The 20,769-nt window shown below is 58.7% G+C and overlaps 1 protein-coding gene across 3 annotated transcripts; it reads right to left on the bottom strand.

Moving 5' to 3' along the window:
- Window positions 1-15: 15 nt before the first annotated feature.
- GNAI2 (G protein subunit alpha i2) lies at window positions 16-20,687 on the bottom strand. 3 transcript variants are annotated; one of them, XM_021068546.2, is made up of 9 exons: window positions 20,397-20,687; window positions 5,271-5,313; window positions 4,873-5,014; window positions 4,542-4,702; window positions 2,511-2,639; window positions 2,019-2,148; window positions 1,782-1,935; window positions 1,211-1,425; window positions 16-601 (listed from the first exon to the last, which is right to left on the bottom strand). In XM_021068546.2, exons 1-8 carry the CDS (start codon window positions 20,512-20,514, stop codon window positions 1,235-1,237), a joined length of 1,068 nt encoding a protein of 355 aa, XP_020924205.1. In that variant the 5' UTR covers window positions 20,515-20,687; the 3' UTR covers window positions 16-601; window positions 1,211-1,234.
- Window positions 20,688-20,769: the final 82 nt, after the last annotated feature.

The following is a 20,769-nucleotide window of genomic DNA, read 5'->3' as shown; positions in this document are numbered from 1 at the left end:
TTTCTAGGTTTGCAGTTTTCTTTTTTTTTTTTTTTTTTCTTTTCTCCCTCTTGACTTAATTTTTTTAAAAAGCTACGAGATAAGCAGGTGGACTGTGGTCTCCGGGAATGGTGACATCTCACGCTTCTTGTGCTTTTTCCTTTGGGGCCTCCGAGTGGCTTGTTGGGCGGGGGATGGTTTGAGGAGCAGGCAGGAGGCTCCCTGTAAACATCTGGACTTGGGCTGGGTCAGGGGCTGGTGTTAGGCGAAGCCAGGGGTCCTAGGCTGGAAAAGTGGGTGTCCCTCCAAATACAGGCCTTGGGAGACTCAGCATGTGCTCCCCTCCCTCATTGCAGAAGAGGACAATGGTCAAAACCAGAACAGATGCCAGGAGGGGGTACCTCGGCCGTTCCCTGCACTAGGGACAAGAGCGGGCTTCCAGCAGGGAGGCCTATGGCAACCCCTCCCCCAAGTCTCTGGAGCTGAGGGAGGGGACAGGGCAGGGTGGAAGCCAAGAACAGAGAGAGGAAAGAAGGGGAAAAGCGGCCAGGGGGACAGGTGGGGAGCACGGTCCTCTTGCCCCCATCTTCCTCGGGCTGGGGGAGCAGAGTCGGCGGTGGCCCTGGAGGTGGGGGACAGTCAGGACATGGGTTGGGAGGGAGCCACTGTGTATCTCTCCTCCAGACTCCCTAGACAATGACCCTGCTCCTTTTTTCCCACCCACTTGTTACCAGAGACACAGTGGCTGCCCAAGATCCAGTGTGTGTTGCTGGGTTACGTGGAGGAGGGGAGTCTGCCGCACTGGCAGAGTCCTCCCGCCTTCCCAGGGCTGCTGGGGCCAGACTCGGACCAGGACCCTCAGATAGGTCCAAGGGAAAGAGGGCAGGGAGGAGTACAGAGCTAGTCATGCTGAGTGGCAGGTGGCTGGGCCCCCTCTGTCATCCACATCCTTTCCTTCCGGCTAGGCCAGTGGCCTGATGGGTGAGCAAGTGAGTTTTCTCCAAGGAAGACTGGGACCGCCTGGGCCTACCCGTGCCACCTCCTCAGTGCCTGGCACTCGGTCGCCCTCCTGACTCAGCACCCTCTGCCCCCCCAAGCCCCCTCCCCAGGTCTCCTACTGGCTCCCCAGGTCCACCACGCCCACCTGGACCCTCCCCAGCCCTAACCCTGTCCCTTCTCTGGGTTCACTGGCCCTACTCCGTTCCTCCCTGCCCAGCCCCCCCTGGCTCACCATCCTGCCAGGCCCCGCTGCCCCTCAGAAGAGGCCGCAGTCCTTCAGGTTGTTCTTGATGATGACATCAGTGACGGCGTCGAACACGAACTGCACGTTCTTGGTGTCTGTGGCGCATGTGAAGTGTGTGTAGATCTCCTTGGTGTCTTTGCGCTTGTTCAGGTCCTCAAACTTGCTCTGGATGTAGCTGGCTGCCTCGTCGTACTTGTTGGCCCCTGCAGGAGACAAAGTGGTGAGGATGCGTGCGGTGTTGGGGGCAGGCAGGCCCTGCCCTCAGGTACAGCAAGGTTCTGTGCAGGTGAAACGATAAGCACATCGTGCCGGCTGTGAGAGTGAACACACTTCTGAGTGTGCAGAGGGGCACCTGTGTGAAGGAGGATGCCCAGTGACATGTACGGAGTGCCTCCTTGAGTGTGTTAAGAAGGGTCCTGGGACGTGCAGGTATAAGTATATGTGCTTGTGAGGCACCAGTTCCTGCTTGAATGTCCACTGTTACCCTTCTGTCCAGCGGGGGGCGCCTGGGGGTCACCTGGTCACCACCAGCTCCTCCCCAGAGGCCCAGACCCCACACCTGTATACTCAGGGAAGCAGATGGTCAGGGGGCTGTGTGTGATCTTCTCCTCGAACAGATCCTTCTTGTTGAGGAAGAGGATGATGGACGTGTCCGTGAACCACTTGTTGTTGCAGATGCTGTCAAACAGCTTCATGCTCTCGTGCATGCGGTTCTGGGGGCAGGACGGTGATGTCAGCACCAGCCCCAGCCCCAGCCCCTGCCCCCACCCGGCTCAGTGGCCTCTGGGCCTCTCACCATCTCCTCGTCCTCGGCTAGCACCAGATCATAGGCGCTCAAAGCTACGCAGAAGATGATGGCTGTGACGCCCTCAAAGCAGTGGATCCACTTCTTCCGCTCAGACCGCTGACCGCCCACATCAAACATCCTGCGGACCCAGTGCCCTAGCTCAGAGAAGGGGGTTCTGGGAGAAGGTCTCTCTGCCTCCTTTCACAGGTTGGTTGACTGAGGACAGAGGCCTATTCAGAGTAGGGCGGCTGCCTCCACAGAGTCATCCACACTGGCCCAGTGGGGTCGGGCTGGTCAGCAGAGCTGGCTGCGGCCACATGGGGCTAGGGCAGCAGAGGCTGTGAGCTGCTGGCAACCACACAGCCTTGAGAAACCTCGGAGTGGGGCTGGGGATCCTGAATCAGCCCTCTCTCCCAACACAGCCACCAGCAGGCCCTGGCATGAGGATCCCTCCCCCAGGCAGCCCCAAGGCTGGCAGCTCCTGCCTACATGCCCACTCACTTGAAGTGTAGGTCTTTGAAGGTGAAGTGCGTCTCCACGATGCCTGTGGTCTTCACTCGGGTCCGCAGCACATCCTGCTGCGTGGGGATGTAGTCACTCTGTGCGATGCGCTCCAGGTCATTCAGGTAGCTGGGGTGGGGGTCGGAATGTCACCGGGGGCCAACTGGCCCCTTTCCCTCCCATCCGCTCACTTCTCAGGCAGAGCCCTTGTCTGTGCTGCATTCACTGCTCAGATGAGGAAGCCTGCGCTAGCGTCCCTGCCTCCTGCCTGTGGACCAGGCCTGGGAGGAGGGGCAGCTCTGGACCTGGCCAGCCAAGCCCCAGCCCCCAGGCCTCAGCCCGGCCTGCCTCAGACAGGATCCAGGTTGGTGGAGCTGCAGGAGAGGGAGGCAGGAGGAGGCAAATTAGTCCTTAGGTGAGAGATTCAGGATGCTAATGGGCACAATTATGGCACTCACTGCAGAGCAGCCTGGCATGTCCCTTGACTCGGGGCTGGACAGGTTGGGGCCTGCCAGGCCCAGTGGGCTCTTTGCCCAGCGCCCAGTAAAATTTGGGCTCCTCAGGGGGAGGGCATTGACACTTGCTTGGCTGGGGTCCCAGGGGCTCTTCATTACCAGCTCTCTAATTAGTATCAGTGATGCCCCAGCCAAGCCCTGAGACCGGCTCTGCGCCTGCCTCAGTATCCTTGCTGTGCCCTGGGAGTTGGGTCCAGGCCTCTCAGCCACTGCCCAGTACTGATGTCTCACTCTTGGGGCAGGACTGCTGGGCCAACTCTCTCTCTCTTTTTTCTTTGGTCTTTTTGTCTTTTTAGGGCTGCACCCGTGGCGTATGGATGTTCCCAGGCTAGGGGTCAAATCGGAACTGTAGCCGCCGGCCTACACCAGAGCCACAGCAACATGGGATCCAAGCCTACACCACAGCTCATGGTAACACAGGATCCCCAACCCACTGAGCGAGGCCAGGGATCGAACCTGCATCCTCATGGATGCTAGTTGGGTTCGTTAACTGCTGAGCCACGAACAGGAACTCCCTAAGCCCGCTCTTGACTCCCACCAGCAGCTAGGCCAGAGGGAAATGAACTCAGAGACGCAGGGACAGAACAGAAAAACAGGAAGGGCTATGGGGGACCATGACGCATATGCTGTGACCTGGCCCCTACTGAGAGCCTCCAGCCCAGAGGCCCATTGGGTTCTACACCAGTTTCTCCCTTGTCCCCAACAGGTGGGCTCACCCCAGGGACCCACTGCCTTGGAGGATGGCTGTGAAGAGGGGCTGGAGTGTGCCCATTCCCTGGAATGTTCCAATCTGCTCCCACCCCAGGTGATCTTGTCACGGCATAAAACTGCCCAGGAGGGCACAGCCCAGGCTCCCTGCTGAATCCCCACACCCAGAATAGTGCTGGGCACACAATGGGTACTTAACATCTGGAGAAGGAAGGACGGGGCTGTGGAACAGTGGGAAGTGGCCAGAAGGTGACCTGACCTCCTCGAGTATCCTGGGCACTGTGATGGCAGTGGTTTTGATAGGACCCATGCTTCCCCGCCTCCAGGACCCAAAAGCTCTGCTGGCACTGAGTCTGTGACCTCTGGGAGGCCCCCCGTGGTGAAGGGCTGTGACCCCACAGCTCCTGAGGGGGGCATACACTCCCAAGTGCATTCACTGCAAGCAGGGGAAGGCTGTCTCTGTGAGTGATGTGGGCTCAGGATCGACGGGTAGTGGAGTGGGAAAGGTGTTCAGATATAGAGACTGACCTATGCAGAGGTAGGAGAGGGGATGTGAGAGTATGGGGTCAGCAGCCCATCAGGGTGACACTATCCAGAACCTGTGGATGTCTCCCCACAGGGGCCAGCCTATCTGCCCTATTCCCTGTGGGGTGACCAGCATCCTGCAGCAGGTCAAGCCCCACACCACCAAGGCCTTGGCTGACAGCAGCTTCATGAAGAGACTGGCCATATCTGTCTGAGGGCGCCCAGGCCCTCAGGTCCAGGCTATGGTCTAGGTGCCCGCAGCCCAGCCCCTCGGAGCACTCACTAGGCGGCAGAGTCGTTGAGCTGGTACTCCCGCGAGCGGCCAAAGCAGGCCTGCACACCGTGGTCAGCCCAGAGCCTCCGGATGACGCCGGACAGGTCCTCGGGGAGCACGCCCTGCTCCTCAGCCGTGCATGACAGCGCAAACAGCTGCCTGGCGTCGTCCTGGGCACAGCGGTGAGGGGTCAGCCAGTGCAGGAGTGCACCCCCACCCCATCTGTCAGAGGCAGGGAGGCCTCCGGAACGGGGCCCAGGCTGGGGTGTTCTCATCTTCCCCAGGCCAAGACTTGCCCTGAAGCCTTATGGGGGCAGGCAGGACGGGGGAGTCCACATACCGCACGGGAGGGGTCGGCAAAGTCAATCTGCAGATTGCCCATGGCTTTGACAATGGCCATGATGGACTGGATGGTGTTGCTGTAGACGACTGCCCGGTACTGCCGGCATTCCTCCTCTGAGTAGCCATCCTCGTGGATGATCCTGGCAGCCAGGGGTCAGGGGTTAGGGTGCACAGGGACCTCACGTGGTCGCCTGGGGCTGCTGGGGCCTGCGGGAACCTACTTCAGAGAGGAGGAAACTGCCTCTGAACCACTGGGACCTGAGGATGGATTCTGCCTCTGGAAAGGTTCTGGGCCTGGCTCACACTGGCTGGGCCTACACTCGGGGGCAGGACAGGCCCAGAGGAAGAAGAGGGGAAATCAAGGTTTGGAGGCTGCCTCCTGCACACAGCACTTACTTCATCTGCTTGACAATGGTGCTCTTCCCTGACTCCCCAGCACCTGGAACAAAGGGCATAGGCGGTCAGCGCAGGCCAGTGGGGCTACACAGGCAAGCAACTAGCGGCCCAGCCATGCGGCCCCAGAGGCAGAACTCACCCTCCCCATCAAGTGCACAGTGAGATGGGGGCAGTTGGGCCTGGTGGGTAGCAGAGCTACAGGGGTACGGCTGGCAGAGCCACAGGGGTGAAGGCAACCTAGGCCACCTGGACCCCATGGTGGACTCACTGCAGGCCTTGGCTTCCCACGAGCTCCACTGCCTACCATGGATCCCACTGCCCTGGTTAAATTCAGGGGCTTTGGCCAGAGACTTGAGGCCAGCCCCTCGGGAGTCACCCTGTCATTCTCACACAGGGAGGCTTGCCACACCGTGGCCAGGGCTCCCCAACCTGGAGCCCTGGCGCAGCTGGCAAAAAGGAGCCTTGTGCGCTCCAGCATGGCAGCAGGCCTCTTCTCCCTGGGGCCTGGGGCAGCTGCCAAGGGGCCTGGATCTGGGCATGGTGTCACACCCCTGCCTCCCAGACATGGCCCAAGGCCCAGGCCCCTGCTCGCGGGGCCCAGGTCTATTCCAGGCGGAGAGACCAGGACCTGGGAGACATGCAGCGTTAGACACACACACACACACACACACACACACACACACACACACACACCCCTATACTAACTCAAGACACTTCCCCGGCCTGGGGAGCCCACCCTGTATTTCTCTTTGACCAGTGCTGAGGGATTTGTTGGCACTCTTTCTCTTTTTTCCTTTTCTTTTTTAGGGCCACAGCCACAGCATATGTAAGTTCCCAGGCTAGGGGCCAAATCGGAGCTACAACTGCTGAGCTACGCCACAGTCACAGCAATATGGGGTCCGAGCCACTACACCACTGCTACCTATCTATACCACTGCTCATGGCAACACCAGATCCCTAACTCACTGAGCGAGGTCAGGGATCAAACCCGCATCCTCATGGATACTAGTCAGGTTCTTAACCTGCTCAGCCACAATGGGAACTCCAGGGGCTCTCTTGTGACTGTCACAGCGGCCCCACAAATAGGTATGGATTCCCCTATTTTATAGATGAGGACACTGAGGCTCATAAAAGTAGTCTTGGCCCAAGATCAGTAGCCAGGATTCAGAAGGGCAGGAAGACATGAAGGATAATGATGGCTGGCCTACCCAGCCCTTAACAAAATATGCACAGATGCTATGGGATGATGCCTCAGGTGGGTATAAAAAAAAAAAAAAAAAAAAAAAGGCAGAGACTCACAGGCCTTATCCCAGACACACAGCCAGATCCTGAGGGGTGCAGCCCAGAAACCTGCATTCCCCAGGGAGTCTGTGCAGGGAGTGTGAGACCCAGAAGGCCACCAAACTCCTGGTTAGGGGGGTGGAGGAGGTGGGGGCAGGGCCTCAGCTCTTCCCTTTGCTGCTCCCTGTCCTAAGTTCCAGGTAGAGGACACCTCAGCTGGGCCCAGCTTTCCCTCCCAGCCTTTGCCCAGCCTGTTCCCTCTGCTCTGCCCCATCACTGCCAGTCACACCTGCGCTTGCCAGGTACTGCCTCTTGCCAACTCCAGGCCTTGGCCCACGCAGTTCTCTTTGCCGGGCACACCTGTACCACATGCCCCATCTACATGTGTCCCAAACCTCCAGATCACTGTGGCAGGTCTGTCACTCTGCCCAGCTCAGCAGGGTGGGTGGCGGGGTCAGTGGGGAAGTGGAACTCTGGCCCCCCTATCCCCCAAGGTTGGTCAAGACAACCACGGAGGATAGAGGGGCTAACACACAAACGACCGTGAACAGCAAGACTAACACCAGAATTGATGATCACGACCAAGTGAGCAGTACCCTCTACGTGTCAGATGCTATTCTGTGCCTATCATGTCCACTAAGTCATCCTGCAGTGAGCCTGAGGAGATGGGAAGCTCTACTCTCACCCCAGCTCACAAAGGAGGAAACTGAGAGCGAGGCTTCTCTGCCCCTCTGCGGGTGGCCCACTCCCCGGTACCTCCTCGCACTGCACCACATGCCACACGGCGCTCACCACTGGGTCCACTCCCTGCCTTCCAGGGCAGACACAGGTCTAAGTCTCTACAGTGTCCGCCAGGCAGCAGCAGATTCTGCTGAGGCCCCTGCCTGCCTGCATCCGCCCTACCTCCACGCCCACATGCCCATTTACTGGGAGAAACTAGAGCCCTCGCCACTGTGGGCAGATGTGTACAACCCAGGAGGAGAGGGGCCTGGGCTTGCCTCACAAATGCCACCTGCTACCCGAAATCACTGGGCTTCTGCCTGTCCCAGGCCTGCTTCCCAGGATAGAGGAGCACAGGGGGTGGCACAAAGGAGCATGCTCTGGGCAGTCTGGGGTGTGATTCCCCTCTCAGTTCAGCTCCTGGCACTAGACGCCCCAGCCCCAGTGAATTCCCCTAAGCGTGGGCTGCAGTCAGGTGGCAGCACCCCTCCCTCTCCATGGTGCTGTGCAGGGCAGAGGAGCAGCCAGGATCCCCCACATAACATGCCCCACCTGCTGAGTGAGGACATGGGGAGAGGGCCTGGGAAGGCCTGACAGTGATGCCTAATCACTGAGGCCCATCCCCCAGGGCCCAGAATATTCGTGAGGCAGGGAGTACAGCACTGGAGAACCACGAGGGCCAGGGGATCGTCTAGCTTCTTCCCCACCTTGGTGCTTGCTCTCGCAGAGCAGGAGGCAGGAGCACATTCTGAAGGGACGACCCAGGAACCCCACGTCTCAGACAGGATCGGGGGGCCCAGTGCAAGAGTGGAGGCCAAGGATGTAAAGTGAAAAGTTAGATCCATCATGCCATCCCCAGTCAGGCGAAACAAGATTCAGAGCAGACAGCAGGCAGAGCAGGCACCTCCAGGGTACAAGGGACCTCTGTGATGGTGACTTTGGCACTACAGTCCACCTGAGGCACCAGTCTCCCTTTGATTGGTCTCTTGGTAAGTGGTACGGCCACTCCGTGACCCTGGGCAGAAATGGGGAGGACAGCACAAACTTGCTTTGCATCTGATTTTTCTAGCAGTGGCAGACCTGGCAGACACTAAGGTCCCCTTCTCTGTCCCCTTAGAGCCTCAGTCTCCCTTCCAAGAGTTAGGAGAACATTCTCTGTCCCCCAGCAGGGGTTATCGCAGAAAGACTCCCATTTGACAGGTGGACAAACCAAGGTCATGGGGCCCCCAGCCCTGGACCCAGAGCAGTCCCTTTGTCCTTCTAGCAGCTGTGACTGAAGAGGGAAGAAGTAAGTGGCAGGAAAGGGTGTGGTGCTGGCAGACAAGCAGAAAGCCCGGGGGGAGTACCAGGACAGAATCACAGGCCTGGCCCAGGAGCAGCTGCGGCAGATCAGATCAGAGGGCAGGGTGGGTGGGATCACAGCATGACATCCAGGTGGACACCGGGGTTCCAGGACAGCCCTCAAGCTAGGTGCCCTAGGAGCTGTGGGGCAGCGGGCTCCTTTTCCATCAGGGCCTGATGATGCTACCCTATCAGATAGGCTGGTACATGGCTCAGAGTCTGCTTGTACCTGACTGATTCTGGGCACGCAGTTCTCCCCAGCCAGCCCTGTACCTTGCCCTCAGAGGAGGGGGCTTTCGCTGGTTCTGGGTTGTGGCAAAGGTGCTTGGTAGGGGAACTCAGTCACTAGGAGATGGCAGATCTCCTACCTACAGGGGGCCCACCAGGCACTCCTTTTCCAGCTGAGGGAGACCAGAAGGACCCGCAGAGGCTCCCTGGGGTGGCCTAAGACTTCCCACTGGGCCATATTTCATCCCACCAAGGAAGCAACCTCTGCAGCCCTTGCCCTGGGGTGCAGCTGCTGGGCCCCCAGTTGGCGGGCAGTAATTGCTATGATGTGCTGGGTGACAGCGGCTGCTCTGTGTTAGAACATCTGCTTCCACTCTGTGAATGCTGGGTCTCAACAGAGGAGGGAACACATGGGGGAAGGGAGAACAAACAGCTCCACCTGCCTGAACAAGGCTAGCAGGGCCTTTGCAGCAGAGACGGGGCCACTGGTCCAAAAGCTTGATGCTGATCCCAAGTCCCAGCATCAGGTCTCTGCTGTCTCTGTCTACTCTGGACTCTCTATCTCCCAGTTGGCTTTGTCCTGCTGCGAGGCCCTGATGTGCTGCTTTCCTCTCTGGGCTCAGTTTCCCTTCTGCAGAGGCTGCAAAGCTTCAAGTGGCCAGCAGGCCCATCTCTCACTTTCAGATCTTCTCCCAGAGGGAGGTCCAGACCTGGACCCACCCTCATCCTTCCTAAGACCTCCAAGAGCCACAGGCCCTTCCTGCCCTTCCTCTGGCACCTCATCTGTGAAACAGGACACCACCATCATCTCCTTCTAGGAGACGGGTGAGTGCCTGGCACACGGCGAGCATTCAGATCAAAGTTATTATCACTATTTTTCTACCCTCTGGAAGATGACAGATTTTCCCAAACCTCTCATTTCCTACAACCCACAGTGACCACACTGCATAGGTCACTGTGACCACAGCCTGCAGAGAGGCCTGCTGTGGCCATCTCATTTTGAAGGCGAGTTTCTGAGGCTTTCAGACAAAGTACAGTGAAGGGCAATGACCAGTGGCTAAGAAGCTGACTCAGCAGTGGCGGTTCCCTGCCGGGACTTGTGTAACCTGGGACAGGAGTCAGAGCCACTCACTCCTTTGCAGGCTTTTTGCTCCGAGTTCGTCACTTCCCTTTCACACAACCCAACCCAGCACTCCTACACAGCAGGGTACTCCGGCCCGCCCTGCGTCCTCACCGCAGACACTGCTCGCTGACTCTCCGCACCCAGATGGCTGGGCAGGCTGGGTGAGAGGCAGCCCGGCTGAGGCTCATGTGCTGGTGGGCTTCCCTGGAATATGTGGGGCCAGGGACAGCAGCCAGCTGACGTGGCAGGCCTGAGGGCAGAGATTCTCAGAAGCAGCAGTGGCTGGGACCACAGGGTAGGCTTGGGCAGCAGCCCAGCTCAAACCCACAGCACAGGCCTGTCCCCACTGCCACCCCCCCACCACACCCCCAACTGGCCTACCCTGGTGGGGCACTGGGGGAAAGCGGGGGCGCCCATCCCGCCCTGGGAAGCCCATCCCAAAGGCAGCCCAGGCACCACCTCCCACTCTTACCCCGGGAAGGTGCCACGTCTTCTCTCCCGCCCAGTCTGTGGTTCAGGGCCGCGGTAGCTCCCTCCGCTCCCCTGCAGCCTTAGGGTCCCAGCCGCCACCACCAGGGGGAGCCCGGCAGCCAGAGACCCAGTGGAGGTGGGGGCTGGGCGGCGCAGGGGAGCATTTGTTTCTGAAAAGCAGTCCCGGCAACGAGCAGCTGGGGGAGGTGCCTCACCCGTGGCCCCTTCCCGAGCCTGGGAAGCCAGGAGCCTGCTGAGACGCGGCACACCAGGGAACAATGGGAATGGGAGGAAGGGGGAGAGGGCCCGCCAGACAAAGGCCCTCCAAGGCCCGCCCCTGGCGTCTCTTCCTTCCTCCAGGTGCCCCTCTTTGGCCCCCTCACTCCCTCCAAGGAGGCTCAGCCTGGGTGTGCCACTACGAAGGGCAGGGATGTCGGTCTCGGATTGACCCTGCGACATCCCCATCCACATGTGTGGTCTCGCCTTCCCCCAGGTGCCCCAAGAAACAGGGCACCTCCTTCCCTCTACTCTGTCAACTTGGGAAGCCTCCAGCGGCTTCCAGGAGTTCATGATGCTGACCAGCAAGGCACTAACAACCAGGGCCTGGCCGGCCACTGCCAACTCAGAGTTCTCAGTGCAAGGGAGAGGCCTCCCCAGGGTAGGGCCCTGTCACCCTCAGTGGGACCCTGCCCACTGTACAGAGGGAAAGTGAGATACTGGGTAAGGAAGGACACTCCAGAGGAGAGGAGGCCCCGAGGCCTGTTCATCATTGGCCCCTTGGGACACAGGAGTGATGCTGCACTGGGCCCAGGTCATGCAAGGAGCCAGGCCATTTGGCATACCTCTCTTCCTGATGCTTCATTTAAGGACTGCCTTTGCTGTTTTCAAATAATCTGGGAGTTCCTGGGAGTTCCCGTCGTGGCTCAGAGGAAACAAATCCAACTAGGAACCAAAAGGTTGTGGGTTCGATCCCTGGTCTTGCTCAGTGGGTTAAGGATCAGGCGTTGCCGTGAGCTGTGGTGTAGGTCACAGACATGGCTTGGATCCCGCATTGCTGTGGCTCTGGTGTAGGCCAGCGGCTACAGCTCAGATTTGACCCCTAGCCTGGGAACCTCCATATGCCGCAGGTGCGGCCCTAAAAAAAAAAAAAGACAAAAAAAACCCCAAAAACCCAAAGATTTTGGGAGTTGCTGCCATGGCGCAGCAGGTTGAAGATCCAGTATAAGCTCTGTGGAGGTGAGGGTTCGATCCCTGGCCCATGAACTTCCATGTGCCACAAGTGCGGCTGTAAAGAATCTAAATAACTTCTACCTCTCTCTCTTTTTTTTCCTTTTTAGGGCTGCACTTGCAGCATATGGAAGTTACAGGCTAGGGGTCAAAGCAGAGCTGCAGCTGCTGGCCTACACCACAGCCACAGCAATGTGGGATTGAGCTGCGTCTGTGACCTACACCATCTGCGACCTACACTGCAGCTCACAGCAACACTAGATCCTTAACCCATAGAGTGAAGCCAGGGATTGAACCCACATCCTCGTGGACACTAGTCAGGGTGATTACCCCTGATCGACACTGGGAACTCCTACTTTTTTTTTTTTTTTTTTTCTTTTCTTTTTAGGGCCACAACTGCAGCATTTGTAAGTTCCCGGATTGGGGGTTGAATCCGGAGCTGGCCTACACCACAGTCACAGCAATGCTAGATCCGAGCTGCATCTGCAAGCTATGCCACAACTCACAGCAACACCGTATTTTTAACCCACTGAGTGAGGCCAGGGAACAAACCCACATCCTTATGGATATTAGTCGGATCCTTAACCCACTGAGCCACAACGGGAATTCCTTTTTGGGGGATGCATCCAGGGGATGTGGAAGTTCCTGGGCCAAGGATCAAACCTGTGCCACAGTAGCAATCTGGGCCCCTGCAGTGACAATAATACCAGATACTTAACCTACTGACCCACATGGGAACTCCTACCTCTCCTCATTCATGGTGGCAGACCTTGGGTGAGATGCCCATGCCTGGGCCTCATGGCCCAATCTACGAAAAGTACCCCACAAGGGAGGGTACCAAGCCCAACGCCTGCCAAGAGGAGCCTCCCTTGGGCCTTCACACCCACCCCAAACTGCTCCAGGGTCCAAGCCCAAGGTTTGTCTATGTGCCCACAAGCCATGGGCCATGCTGAGAAATATGACATCATAGGTCCCAGGGATGGGCACAGAGATAGGAAAGGACAGCCTGAGGTCACATGGTGAGGAAAGTGGGGAGTGGGCCCTCTGGGACCCGAAGTCTTGACTGGCCATGAGGATGCATGTTCTCAGCTTTGTGAGTGACCTCAGAGCCCACTAAGACCCTGATGCATCTACTGCTTCTGCTGTAGCTCTCCTAAGCCTCTTAGGCTCCTCAGCTCTTGGCCTGACAACTTAGAGCAGAATTCTGGGAACCTCTGTGGGGAGGACAAGGCAGGAAAACTTGGGTTTTGGAGGCCAAGAAGCATGAGGGCCAGTCTCCCCACACCTCTCATGCTGTGGCCAACTCACAGCATGGACACATCAATCACCACCTTGTACCTTACACGGGCGCACCACAGCCTTTGCTCTTTCTTAGTGGGGGCTCCCTGCAGGACATTTCTCCCTTCTCCCCATCTGGACAACTCATGGTCTTGAGACCAGGCTCAGGGGTCCCCATGCTGGACCATGACAGTCTCTGAGCCTTCCTCAGCCCTGGTCTCCTGAGCCTGGGCGGGGGGGTGGGGGGTGGGGGTGGAAGGCACAAGCATGTTAGGGACAAAGCGAAGCACTAAGTTGCCTGACTATGACCTAAGTATTACTGTGAGGGGACATGGACCAGGACCCACAGCATCTGTCTGTCATCCTGACTGACCAATTCTTGCCACTTGGGCAGAGACTTCTGAGGGGCTACAGGAGTTGGGGGCAGGCGCTCAGAGTCACCACCTGGGTCATGTTTTGGTATCTCTGCTTACTGGGTGAGTCACGTAATGTCCCTGACCCTCAGTTTCCACATGAACGAAATGGATAAAATGTCAGTCCCAGCCTCACAGCCCTATGCGATAGTCAAGGCTTAATGAGAGGCAGCTGCTGTTGTCACGAGAGGGGAAACTGAGGCCCAGTGAAAGCACCCCCAGGCCCAGTGGGTAGTAACAGGGGGAATCCTTAGGCTGGATCAAGGGCCCCTCTGTCTACCCATAGACAGGGGAAACCCAGAGTGAGCTAATCCCAGGGCTGCTGCTCCATTTCCGGGCATTCATCTGGGCCTGCAGCCGGCCTTCCGGCTTTGGAGGGCAATGGCCGCTTGGGAACATAGGAGCAGCCCTCTGTTTTCCTGCTAGCCACCCCCAGTCGGCGTCCCTCTCCCAGCCACCACTTCCTGTGGTCAGAGGAGGGGCCTGGAATCCTCTTCAGAGGGGCCACCTTCTCTGAGATCCTGGATCCAGTGATTGCTGGGGCAAGACAAGGGTCAGAGCTGTGCGGACTAACTCCAACCCAGTGACTACCAGTAGGGTGGCCCAGGGAGATATGCAGATGCGCCTGCACAGGTGGGGCTCACCTTCTAATCCCCCAGATGACCTGGCTCACACCCCCCCACCCCAGTGCAGAGTGTGAGCAGCCCTCTGGCCTCTTCCTCTTTTGAGCTCCTCCTCCTCCAGCTGCTTCCTCCTTTTCCTCCGGTGTGGACACCACTTCCCCGAGAGGCCCAGCCCTGCCATGCAGACCTCACTGCCCCTCCTCCAGCCCAGCGCACAGTAAGTGCTGCTGTAGCACCCTGGCACTCTGGAATCCTCCAAGCCACAAGGATACCTTCTCACAAGCCTTATATGATCCCACCTTCGGGCTTTGGCTCAAACTGGCCCGGCACTTACTGCCAAGCCTTGGAAGTATACACAGAAGCCCAGGACTGAAGGCCTGGCCCAGCCAAGAGAATGTGTGGTTATTCTGGGGAGGTTATTCCTCCCAAACCAAGATGATTGTAGCCCCAAGAAGCAGCATTGGGGTGAGGGTGGAGTGGGTTGGGGTTTAGTAAGAACAAGAGCTCCAGGCTGGCGGGCTGGAGAGGAGGGGTGGGGCTGGGCAGAGGGGGCCCCACCCTGCACCTGTGGCTGAGGGAGGGGCCGCCTCTAGAGCCACCACCAAAGGGCCTAGTCCTTGCCCTCCCCAGGGCTTTCTTAGGCAGGTCCCATCAGCTGAGGCCTGGCCAAAATCTGCTGACACCTTCCCCACTCTGAACTTGGAGGTTAGGACTCTCCTGCCCCGAGATACTGGGAGGTTGAGCCCAAAGCTGGCCTGGGCCCTGCCCCCATCTGCCCCATCCTGCCAGGGAGGCAGCACTCAGACTCAGATTGTCTCGCCCTCTGCTGGGGATGTGGTGGGACAAGTTTTGATCACTCAGAGGCTAAGAGCTTATGCGGACATTTCCTCCATCCTGTTTCTGCCAAAAGGGATGCCTTTTAGAGAGACAGACCGAGACCGAGAGAGACAACCAGGGACTGAGACCAAGGGCAGAGTGTACAGGACCAGTGTGCGGCCTGTGACCCAACCTGCCCCATGCACCAGCCCCTGCGGTGCTGGAGCCTAGGACCTCACTGGGAACCCATCAGGCCCCATGCCCAGCATTACCTGCTGTCACTAGGCAACAGTTTGCAAGCCTAGGATACCAGTGATGCTACCGGGTGGCCCCGCAGGCCAGCCCAGGGCCAACCCTGAATGGCTGTTCACGCCCGAAGGGGTCCTGGACCATGCCAAGCCCCATCTGGCAGCCTAGGCTTCAACTCAAGCACAGTGGGTGGCTCAACTGCCTCAGGGCCTGGCAAGCCTAAGCTCCCCAGCTGGCTTGACTTCCACCTCCAGCCACAGCGGCAGGCATTCCCTCTGTCCTCACCACCTGCTCTGCCCTCTGTCTGGGGTTCTCCACTCCTACCCCTCAATGAGATGCCCTCAGCTGAGCTCCTGTGTCACCTTCTTTGTAAAACCACCTTGAATTGCCCAGTCTCCCAGCTCAGGGCTATCCCTTGAAGGACCCACTCTCACTCCTATCCTAGAGGTACGACTTTTACTGGCTGCACCAACACTGGAGTCATGGGCGGGAGCGGAGCCCAGTGGGACAAGGCAGGACCCAGCCAGAGGGGGTCAGAAATGGCTTAGACCCCCTACTCCCTCCCTAGCTTGGGAGCCCCAGGGCTGCACCACTGGCCCTGGAAGACAAAGCCTAGCCTAGCCTGGGGGAGGGGTGGGAAGAAGAGACTCAAGAGGCCCAAGCTGCCCCGCCTCCCATTCAAGTGCTAATGAGCTCCAGGCAGGATGGCGGATGGCAGGAGGGTGGGAGTGGGAAAGCTTTGAGGAGAAAAGGGAGGCTGGAGGCCAGCCTGAGTACCAGCCCACCTGGTAGCCAGGGCCCTGCCACACCCTCAACCCCAGACCCCCCCGGAAGGTGGCTCAGCCCCCAGAAGCTGGGCCGAAGGTCCCCAAGACAACGTGCCACTCCAGATGGCACCAAATGTCTCCCACTTGCTGTGACCAGCTGCCAAGGGCCACGGAGGGGGTTCCCAGGGCCCCCATACTGTGGCCAGGCAGCCTCCAGGCTGGGGACACCACCCCCACCAAACTCTCAGCTCTGCAGGAGACAGCAGAAGGTCTCTCACCTGTTTTCATACGTCCAGGCTTTGGTGTGCTTTCCCCACAACACCTGGGCTGCAGGCAGGCACCTGGTCCCAGGTTATAGCTGGAGAGCAGGTCATCTACCGAGATCTCACCTGTTGCTGGGTTTCTCAGTCAGTACACTAGGTGGAGCTGGGATTTGAACTCAGGTCTGTGTAACCCTAAGAACTGGTCTAAGGAAGTTAAGACTTCCTCCCCCAGGCCAGGAATCATCATCCACTCAAAGGCTTGGGAACTTAGGCCAGGACTTCTTACCTCAGTGCCCTTGGTGAGTTGGTTCCTCTGCCTCCCACCCCCAAGCCCAATGCCTGATCCTGGCAAATGTGACTAATTTTTCAGGGTTACTCAGAGGACACCTTTCTCCAGGAAGCACCCTCCATTCACAGGCATCATTAGACTCTACTCATTATGCAGGTGGCCAGGATCCTAGGCGAGCCCTTCCCACCAACTCGAGCTACACCAAGCCCCAGGCCAACAGCCCCAGAATTACTGATCCCTGTTCACAGATGTGCTCCACAGTTTCATTCTTTCCATCACACTCAGCAGGTACCTACAGTGTGCCCAGCTCCTTGTGAGACACACAGACTGGACAAAGGTCACAAAACTCCCTTTTCTTTGGATAAACCTAATTGCGCCCCTGTGTGTGCAGTCTCTGCCCTAGCCAGGTCAAGAATGCCTGCAGCATTACTCAGGTCTGATCCCCATGGCAGGGGGGCAACTCCAGCCCCAAGAGAGAGAAAGACTTTACTGGAGCAGCAGAGAGAGCAGGTCTGCAACAGTCCCCAAGCAGCCTGCGCTGAAAGGAAGAACGCAAAGCCACTCTTCCATCTGAACAGCTGGAGTCCCTCCAGAGTGCTGTGCCCTGTGACAGCCTGCAGATTCTTCATCAGCAAGAGATCTTCATGGAGTGGGACAGGGGTTGGCTGTGATGAGACCAAAATGAAACAGCCTGAAGAACTTTTCCCTCAGCCTCCCCCTCAATCCTGGTCATTGGCTCTACACCGAGCTCTTGCCACCTGCCCATGATATGGGTGACTGCCATCTTACTCCTCCATCTACCCATCCCCAAAAGCAAGTTCACACAAGCAGCACTTCTTGCATTCAACAAACAGACAAGGAGCACCCAGTAGGTACCAGGCTCCATGCTTGGCCCAGAAGGCTTGGCAAATGAACAGGACACAGCCCTGCCCTGTTTCAGGGGACCGCAGCTATGACCAGCTGTAATGAGGGCAAATACCATGGTCTGATGGGGGTAGGGCATAGGAGGGGGGGTGTCACAGAGGAGGTGTTCCCCAGCCTGGGAAAGGGGGAGTTGTCAAGGAAGGATCCTGGGAAGTGATCCCTGAGCAGAGTCTTAAAGAACAATCAAGTAGGAGTAAAACGGGAAAAGGACATCCAGTGGAGGGAACAGATATAAAGTCCCAGGGGCAAGAGAGAACTGCTGTATTTATATCCTGAAGCCTTCCGGAGCCAAGATGGACACTGTCTCTCCTTTCTCTATAAGCTGCCCACACAGGCCCATCCCAAATCAGAGACTCCCCCTAAACACACATGGGCTAACTTTCCCCTAAGTGCCCAGCCCAAGGGCACTGGGGATAGTTGGGGATACCCGGGGATAGGTGATCAGTCAAGCTGAACTGGGTGGTGAGGGAGAGAGGGCATCTCTGAAGTAGGACTGATATCAGCAACTCTGCTCCCCCTACCAAGCTGTCAGGAAAAACTCTTTTGCCACTGTGCTCCACATCTGCCTCTGCCCTGGTGACAGTGACTGTGCCGGCTCGCTGGCAGGGCTACCCAGGACAGGAAGGAGCCAGTATGCGGGTGGGGCAGCAGGCGTGGTTCTGGCTGGGAGGGAAGGCTGGCAATTGCCCAGCCTGAGTCCCGTTGCCTGGACAGAGTCTTTCCCGCTACGTGGGACAGGAGCCCAGCACTCTGAAGCTGCCTCAGCTGGGCTCAACTGCATCACCTCCCTGTGCCTGGATGGAAAAGGGATGGCCAGCCAGGACCCTTCCCCACGCAGCCCTGGCAGATCAGGTCCTCAATTTCAGGCAAAGTTTGGTGGCCCAGCCCCTTTGGTGGTGCATCCTCTCCAGCCCCTTTGGTGATGCATCCTCTGCAGGATCTTAGCCCCCAACCCCCACTCCACGAGGGCCCTGTTTTCCCCATCCTGGACACAGCACTCCTCTGGCCCAAACCCAGGAAGCCCATTTCACAAAGGAAGAGAAGGCCAGAGGGCCAGGATGCTGAGATGGACTCCCCAGCCTAGAAAATGCTGAGCACCCCTGGTTGCTGCCAGCCCAGTATGGGAGGGGTCTCCAGGCCCAAAACAGGAGCTGGGGTTCAAGGAGCAAGACTGGTGGGATAGGGTCAAGACGCGGAACAGGCCAGAGGCTCTGTGTGCCCCAGCTCCATGGCCCAATTTCAGGTCTCCTCAGGAGCCACCATAACTGCCATCGGCCTGGAAGGGGCTGGCTAGAGGCCCCCGGCCGGGCACTGGGAGGCAGCAGTACCGGAAGCACCATCCCCAGGCCCAACGGGCAGCAGAGATGGGCATTCCACCGCGGTGACACCCACTCACTGCCACTCACTGCCGCTGCCGCACTCGCAGCAGAGACAGGAAGAGGCAAGCGCCCAACGCAAAACAGCCCAGGAGGCTGGGCCGCCGCCCCTTCCCGCCCCTTCTCTTCCTCCCCGCAGCGGCGGCGGCTGAGCGGATGCCATTTTGAAATCTCCGGGGCTGTGCCCCTGAGGCCGGGCCCCCAGGGACAGTCAACAGATGAGCCCAGGATGGAAGACATCCTGTCTCTCAGCCATACGCCCGGCGTGAAAAGCCCCACTTTTCACAGCCTGGGGACCCCAAGACAGCTCTGGGGATGAGGGGCCACACCCCCCCACATATACAGTCCAGCCTCCAACGATGCCAGGAGGGTCTCCCTCCCCTCTCCCCCTTGAAATCCCTCTAAATCAGGCTGCCACTGGGCACCACACCTGCTCGCAGTGGGAGGCTGGACAGGGACCACTACCAGACCCACAGTCTTTGCACAAGTCCACTTCAGATGCCCACCCTAGAGGGCCCCCAACTATTCAACCAGCTGGTCCACCACTCCCTCCCTCGCAGGGCAAGATCCGACAAGCCCACCTACTCCCAGAGGCCATGTCCCAGGCCGCTGGGCCCAGAAGGGGTGTGGGAGGCCCACACCCGTCAGCAGATCTCCTTGGCCTGCCCGCCGGGGGCAGCAATATGTCGGCTGTCTCACCACTTCCACTTCCCCCCACCCCTCAAGCAGCCACCATCTTCCCTGGCCTTGGAGGCCACGCAACCCGAACTCCTCCACACTCCTTCCTACTCCCAGACACCCCCTCCCCCCACCCACCGGCCCAGACAGGGCTTAGAAACTAGGAAGCAGATAGACAGCCCGCAGAACTCTCTGGGAAGCTTGAGGCCTGGTCCCCTCCCGGATGTGACCAAGTGGAGCCTCAGTCCAGCCCCCTAGGTGTCTGGGGCCTGTCTTCCCAGCTCAGCCTACCTGGTGCAGGAAGAGTGGGGGAATCTAGAAAAGACCAGAGTGTGAGAGAGGACTTAAGAGCTGGGGAGCAGAGGATCTGAGGTGAGATGCATGCAGAGAGGGAGTCGGTGAGGCAGAGGCAGAGCAGGGAGCAGGGGGGGGTCTCTAAAGGCTGGAGGGAGAGCTTATTAAGTAATCATCTCATTTGATAAGTTCAAACCAAAATCCCACTTGAGAGGTCTCTTGGGGTCAAGGTGCACAGGTGGAGGATATAGGGTCTAGAATGAAGATGAGGCACAGAGGGTAAAGGAGGGAGTGAGTGGGGGCCTGGGAGGGGCCCCTGGAGATACTCATGCCCAATAGGAAGAGGGGGAGCTAGTGAGGGAACAGGTGGTGCCTGAGGATGGGGTCTGAATGGGATTCTGGGGGTTTGGGTAAAGTCTAGGTAAGGATGTAAAGACAAGGCAGAGGCTCCGAAGGTCTATGAGGCTGGTCAGTAAGGGTGGATGGTCAGACAGAATTCTGGGCAGCGGATGTTGAGGCACCAGTGTCTGGGTTTGGGGGCCCGGGGTTTGGGATGAGTTGAGTCTGATCTAGAGTCTGGGCTCTGGATCTGAGAGGTCTAGGCCAACCCTGAGTTTTGATCCATTATTTATTTGTATGTCCTTGCCAGGCGGGTCTACGGGGTTAAGTCCAGGCCGAGTGTGGGAGTTCGAAACACTAGTCCGCAGGTCAAAGTAGGGAATTTGGGTAGGGAATCAGGGGTCCCAGCGCAGGACGCGGCCTCACCCAAGAGCAGCAACTTCACCTCCCGCGCCGCCTTCTCGCCGTCTTCCCGCAGGTTCTTGTCGATCATTTTGGAGCGCTCGGCCGCCGCCTTGTCCTCAGCGCTCACGGTGCAGCCCATCCCGCCGTCCGCCGGCCCGGCCGCTGCCCGGCCACCACACGGCCCCGGCCCGGCTCGGCCCCGCCCGACCCACTCGGCTCCCGCCGCCGCCGGCCCTCTACGGGTAGCTCTCGGGTCCGCAGTTCCGAGCGTCTGCAGGCGGTGCCTTCCAGGCCGCCGCGCACCGACGGCAGGGCGGGCCGGGGGTGGGGCCCGAGCTAGTCTGGCCGAGGACTGGGCCGGGGCGGGCCCGGAGGCGGGGCCACAGGAGACCCG

The sequence above is a fragment of the Sus scrofa genome, chromosome 13 (assembly GCF_054392235.1).
Source record: "Sus scrofa isolate SSC_HxYL_T2T_F1_AM1 chromosome 13, Sscrofa_HxYL_maternal_Yorkshire_Landrace_v2.0, whole genome shotgun sequence".
NCBI classification, from domain to species: Eukaryota; Metazoa; Chordata; class Mammalia; order Artiodactyla; family Suidae; genus Sus; species Sus scrofa.
Note: the sequence above shows the minus strand (reverse complement) of the source record. Positions and strands in the feature narration are given on the sequence as shown.

Bases quoted from the DNA above. Each gene is read 5' to 3' on its own strand.
- GNAI2 (XM_021068546.2), bottom strand. From the start codon at position 20,514: ATGGGCTGCACCGTGAGCGCTGAGGACAAGGCGGCGGCCGAGCGCTCC. The intron at 2,640-4,541 runs GTGAGTGCTCCG...CCCCCACCCCAG, and splicing joins CTCAACGACTCTGCCGCCTA to CTACCTGAATGACCTGGAGC. The intron at 1,426-1,781 runs GTGTGGGGTCTG...TGTCTCCTGCAG, and splicing joins CTGCTTCCCTGAGTATACAG to GGGCCAACAAGTACGACGAG.